The sequence below is a fragment of the Monopterus albus genome, unplaced genomic scaffold, assembly GCF_001952655.1.
Source record: "Monopterus albus unplaced genomic scaffold, M_albus_1.0 scaffold138.1, whole genome shotgun sequence".
Classification (NCBI taxonomy): domain Eukaryota; kingdom Metazoa; phylum Chordata; class Actinopteri; order Synbranchiformes; family Synbranchidae; genus Monopterus; species Monopterus albus.
Window position 1 is genome coordinate 922,971 of NW_018128018.1, and position 5,739 is coordinate 928,709.

Consider the following 5,739-nt stretch of genomic DNA (forward strand, 5'->3'; position numbering starts at 1 on the left):
TCCGGGTTCGGGCCCCACCTGGGACCTTTCTGTGTGGAGTTTGCATGTTCTCCCCGTGCTTGCGTGGGTTCTCTCCGGGTACTCCGGCTTCCTCCCACAGTCCAAAGACATGCAGCTTAGGTTGATTGGTGTCTCTAAATTGCCCATAGGAGTGTGTGTGGTTGTTCGTCTATGTGTTAGCCCTGCGATGGATTGGCGACCTGTCCAGGGTGTACCCCACCGTCGCCCGATTGCCGGCTGGGATTGACTCCAACCTCCCCCCGTGACCCCGTTCAGGGACTAAGCGGTAGAAAATCAATGAATGTTTTGTATATGTGCACACGTTCAAATACAGTAAGAAAGTGTTCAAACATATTGTAATGACCCCTGGCGTGGAGGAGAGAGACTAGCTATACTGGAGCAGCTAAACTAGCTAGCAGGGCGCCAGCACCCATGCCGATCTCAGTTAGTGACTACTCCAGGTCCCATACACCGCACGACTCTGGGTAGCACTTAGCGACTAGTCCAGGTCCCATACACCGCACGACTCTGGATAGCGCTCGGGCGTGTCCTTTACAATGACCACAATGCAGTACTGACTTCTCAGTCATTTATTTAGAACTCAGAACTACTGACATTTTCCCCAGGTCAGTTTCACACATACAATTCAAACTTACGGTTCAGAACACAGCACAGCAACCAACCGGCAAACATCATCAGACAACACATCAGTACAAGTCGGCAACATCAACACACAACAGCAAGGTAACACATCAGAACACATTAAAACACTTTAACAACAATTTTACAACTGTTCCCCGAACTAATCACTGAACTCCCATGATGCCCCCCCCGCATCATGTCGCTGCCACCAGACCCCTCCCCAATAACCGACGTAGGTCGTCACAATATGTGTGTGTGTGTGTGTGTGTGTGGAGGATGGCGAGGATGGCATAGATCTCTCGGATTAAAAAAAAAAAAAGATGATAAAAATAGGCCAAATATACTTGGGTGGTCATTAATAGAAGGGGATGCCCTGCCCAAGTAAGGTCTGTGTGCGGGAAACACTGAATAGACAGGTATACGCACTGATTTACAACTAATGCACACTGAAACGCACACTTTCTATACACTAGGGCTGTAACGTACATAGAAATCACAGTTTGGTTAATTTTTATTACAGTAAGGAAAAAAATACACATAAAATAGCTTGTCATTTAATATGATGTGTATTTTTTAAACATCAACATTTTGTAATTTTCAAATGAAACAAATATAATGTATACAAATAAAATAGAATAAAAAAATGGAACACTGCTGCAAACTACTACTACCAAGTGCTCCAATAACCGGGGAAAGGCTGTTTAAATGATGAAGGAAGCAGTGTTTGCACTCTGCTTGTTGTTTCCTCACAGCAGTGATCTTCACCTTCGTGTAGTACCATTTCATAAGAGTTAGCAAGTTTGACATATTGTCACCACTGGACAACCATACTAAGTATTGGACAGAAGCACAATAAATAAGACATCTTATCCACTTGTCTTTGTCTGTGGCTGTATGTCACTGGGAGGCCACAGTGTTCTCAGACAGGAGGCCTTACTGATCAGGGAGGGTCTTCTGGGCCCTTGTTTGCATTGGCCATGGCGTTCACTGACCAGAGGCTGGGCTAAGCCAAGCGTGCTGTGTGTTTGTTGCGCTCTGGTCCACCACACATTGGCACTGTAAAGGGGGGGAAGTCAATTCCAAGGACCAACATTCAACACAGCATGACGTTCCTTCACATTCACTACATGTTTGTGTGGGAATGTGGATTTGAAAAGCATGTTCCACACATAAAACAAGCCTCCTACCACTGTAAACAACTAGTAAAGACTGCACTCGGTATGCTTCCACCGACCCCGAAGTCCTGTGCCAGAACGGTCCGGTAAAAAAATACTGTACCTTTACACCTCTAATACACACACACACCGTGCACACACCGAGACTTACTTTTTGATTTCAGAGTGTGTTTAAACTCGTCTTCTCAGCCTCAGTTGTGTGTTCACGTTCAGTGATCACGAGGAACCTGACAGATCTATTGATTATGTTTCAGGCATTTGAGTTGGCAACAGGAGATTATCTTTTTGAACCTCATTCAGGAGAAGATTACACCAGAGATGAAGGTACTACACAGAATTATACCACGAACAGTAATAATGCTATTGAATGTGTATATACTACATATGGTTATACTACATGCAATAATACTACTGCAGACAATGCTGGAGTTTGAGTACTAAACTGAATCTGAAGCCCTGAATTATATGAAATAACACTAATATGCATTTTAAAGTACTTTGGAGTACTTCATTGGGTATTTTTACTCAGATCACATCGCTCACATCATCGAGCTGCTCGGTCCGATTCCTCTGCCCTTCGCACTGTCTGGCAGGTACTCCAGAGAATATTTCAACAGGAGAGGTGAGATGGTCTGCCTCCTGGCTCTGTGATTGGCTGCAGTTGACTTCTGTCCTTCAATTTTTATGTCCATGGGCCTCTTGAGGCTTTGACCTTTTATCAGAGAAGCAGATAATTTTCTTACACAGTTGTTATGCAGTCTGAGAATTTGTCCCATGTTGCCTGTCTGGCTCACTTACCTCTCCATATGTGTCTCAGGTGAGCTGCGTCACATCTCCAGTCTGAAGCCATGGGGTCTCTTTGAGGTTTTGTTGGAGAAGTATGAGTGGCCGTTGGATCAAGCAGCTCAGTTCAGTGACTTCCTCTTGACCATGTTGGAACTGCAGCCTGAACGCAGAGCAACTGCAGCACAGTGTCTGCAGCATGCATGGCTGCAAACGTAAACACACAGTGGTTGAGGAGTTTTAGAAGTGTCTGTCTCTCTGTGGTGCTGGTGTCATGTGATGCGGAAAAATTAACATCTGAGCCGTCTAACCTCTTGTGCAGGTAAACAAACAGCAGTGTTTGTCTCTGTAGCTCCATCATCATTAAGGCTGAATCCAAATCTTACAAACTACAGTGTGTGTGTGTGTGTGTGTGTGTGTGTGTGTGTGTGTGTGGGGCACAGTAACTGTTACTGGGAAAACACTGAAAGCGAAACGTTAGCATCACATTCTGTGGCTTTGTCATCAGAACAGCTGTCTGTCAGCAGGACAACGGCAGAGAAAAGCCTTCACCAGGCAGACAGCACAGGTGTACTGGATGAAAACAAGTTTCACGTAGGCTCATCAGGAAGAAATCACGTGTTTATGCAGCCTATGGATTTATTGATTTTTGTTGATTTTCCATGGCTCATTAAATCGTGACAGTGAAACAAAGCAACCTGATCAGTCATAACACATACCAGTAGAAACAGAAAACAACGGGAATTGTGTGATTTTAAAAAGCTGACTGTGGAGATTAGGCTTCACTAAACGCGGTACAGGGGAACAAAGATGGAGAGAGGTTTCTACATGAGACTTGTCACAAATTCAGAGTGGATTGACACATTTTATTTAATGGTGTCCTGTCTGCAGCGTGAGACGTGTAGAAAATGCCGTCCGTGTGGATTAGAGGAAAGTATACATCAGTGTTGGTCTGAGTCTCAGACATTATATTCAGGTAATCAGATGAGGTGTCTTTTAAGATCGTACTCTGTGTTTTCATCGACTGCATTTTTCTGAACATCCGTGGAGATGGTGCAGGTCTCGTGCGATACACGAGGTTTATGTGCACCATGGACTCTTCGCTTCTCTGAACATTAACAATTCATATACAACAGACCCTCAGTTCAGGACTGCAGCAGTAAGAAAGCACAGACCAGATGTTGTGTCAGTCTGAAATGTAGGAAGTCTGAGATGAGTAAAAAGACATTGTACATTATAACGTTTTTTTTGTTGTTGTTCTGGTTGGATGAATACTAGCCTCACCCTGTGTGACACTAGTAAGTGAGAATTATTCAGCCCACACATTCTGCGTGAGCTACTTCTTTTATTGATTCATTTAAACAGTTTGACATTATCTAAAAATACTGATGGGACAAATGAGACACAGCACTGAGGCAGTCCACCAACAGCAGCACTCAGGTAAAGCAGGTGAGAAGCACAAAGTTACACACATTTGGATCCAGAGTCAGTTTTTTTTTTCTCTGCTGACCTTTGACCTGTGTCATGTTTGATTAAATACAGCCTGAGAGAGACAGAAGAATTGGTTTCAGTTCAAATGATGACACTTGAGGCAGAGTTAATTTTCCCTCCTGCATGAACCAGCCCCTCCCACCCCCAAACAGTTTTTTCTTATTTCTGTTATTTGACTGAATTTTACTGTTTGTCAGCATTTGCTGAGCTTGTTTTTAACTTTTTTCTTGTGCTGCTGTACCTGTATGAAATGATTGATTTAATGGTTCTTGATCAGAGACTTCTCAAACCTCTGAAACTTGCTGCTGATAATGAGTTTTGGCTTTGACAAGCACACTGTAGCTTTCTGGCAGCAGCTGATCCTCTTCCCAACTCTAACAGTATTGATCGCATTGAGCTCTGTAGCTGAAACGGAGTTGTCCTCTGACCTGTTCACGTTCTCACATATCTCTATAATATATAGTGCCTTGAAACAACACCCCCACACACACGTGACTTTTTTTTTTTTTTTTTTTTAATTTTTCTGTGTGAAATTTTTTAATAAAATGGAGTGACAGCGTGTCCTGATTGTGAAGTCATTCATTTGGACTCCAGAAACTGGGGGCCGTGTTTCTCCACTGTTTTCTACTTGGTTCCAGTTTGTTTTTGTTTTTTGTTTTTTTTGTTTTTTGTTTTTTTTGTTGTTTTTTTTTTTTGCTTTAACCAATCAGCAGTTACTGATGAGTGTTACCAAGGATGCCTGTGAGGTTGCGCACCACAGGAGGAAGTGATGTGCCGAAGACTACGTAAACCACACAGAATTTGAAATGTTTTATGGGGGGGGGGACATGCTAAAGTTTGGAGCTGGGAGGTGGATGCTTGCCATCATTAGGGCTTGTTCTTCATTAGCCAGATAACCTCTTGTTTTTAGGAAGAGGCTCTCTGGAAATGAGGAAAATGAGGACTTTAACCAAAAGTTTCAGATTGTTAAGTTTTCCACATACTTTTGCCCACTTACTGTATTATATAGTCTTTTACTTTGGTCAGCTGGATGTTTTTAAAGTGCTATATAAATTGATTTGATATGATAGTTATATTTTAAATATTAGTGTGCCTGTGTGATGATGTATTTTCTGTATTAACAAGAAGCATTTTTCCATTAAAATGATATAAATTGTTCCTTATGACTAAACAAGGACATACATGTAACATGTTTTATACATTTCAAACACACAACACCCATTTTTTTAAACTTTCATATTTGTTTCAGATCAATTTACATTTCACCAACTCGTTTAAAGTCAATGAATCATGAGGGGTTAGATCAATTTGAATTTATTAGACATTAAGTAAAAACAAAGTTCAAAGTGTTTATTTTGTCATATGCACAGTTAGGAAACGTGTTTCCCTGTACAATGAAATTCTTACTTTGCTGTCCACATGAATCGCAAAATAAAAAATGAAGTAGATAAATGAGTAACACTAAATCTAAGGCACTTTAAGCAGTGCAGATGCAGCAATTTAGTAATATATATATATATATACAAGAATATAACTATGCTCCATGTGCAGCAGTCATTGTGCAATTATCCATGTGCAAACTGAGAATGTAAACAGTACATCACATATTTCCTGGTAATAAACTCCTCAGCTGTTTAGGAGTCTGATG

At 41.7% G+C, this 5,739-nt stretch overlaps 1 protein-coding gene across 1 annotated transcript in view; it reads left to right on the plus strand.

Moving 5' to 3' along the window:
* srpk3 (SRSF protein kinase 3) overlaps window positions 1-4,606 on the plus strand; it is a 13,370-nt gene extending 8,764 nt beyond the window's left edge. Inside the window, exons 13-15 of the mRNA XM_020613806.1 lie at window positions 2,072-2,141; window positions 2,347-2,439; window positions 2,635-4,606. Coding sequence (XP_020469462.1) covers window positions 2,072-2,141; window positions 2,347-2,439; window positions 2,635-2,819 — 348 coding nt within the window. The 3' untranslated portion in view covers window positions 2,820-4,606. The remainder of the gene's footprint in view (window positions 1-2,071; window positions 2,142-2,346; window positions 2,440-2,634) is intronic.
* The last annotated feature ends 1,133 nt before the right edge of the window (window positions 4,607-5,739 follow it).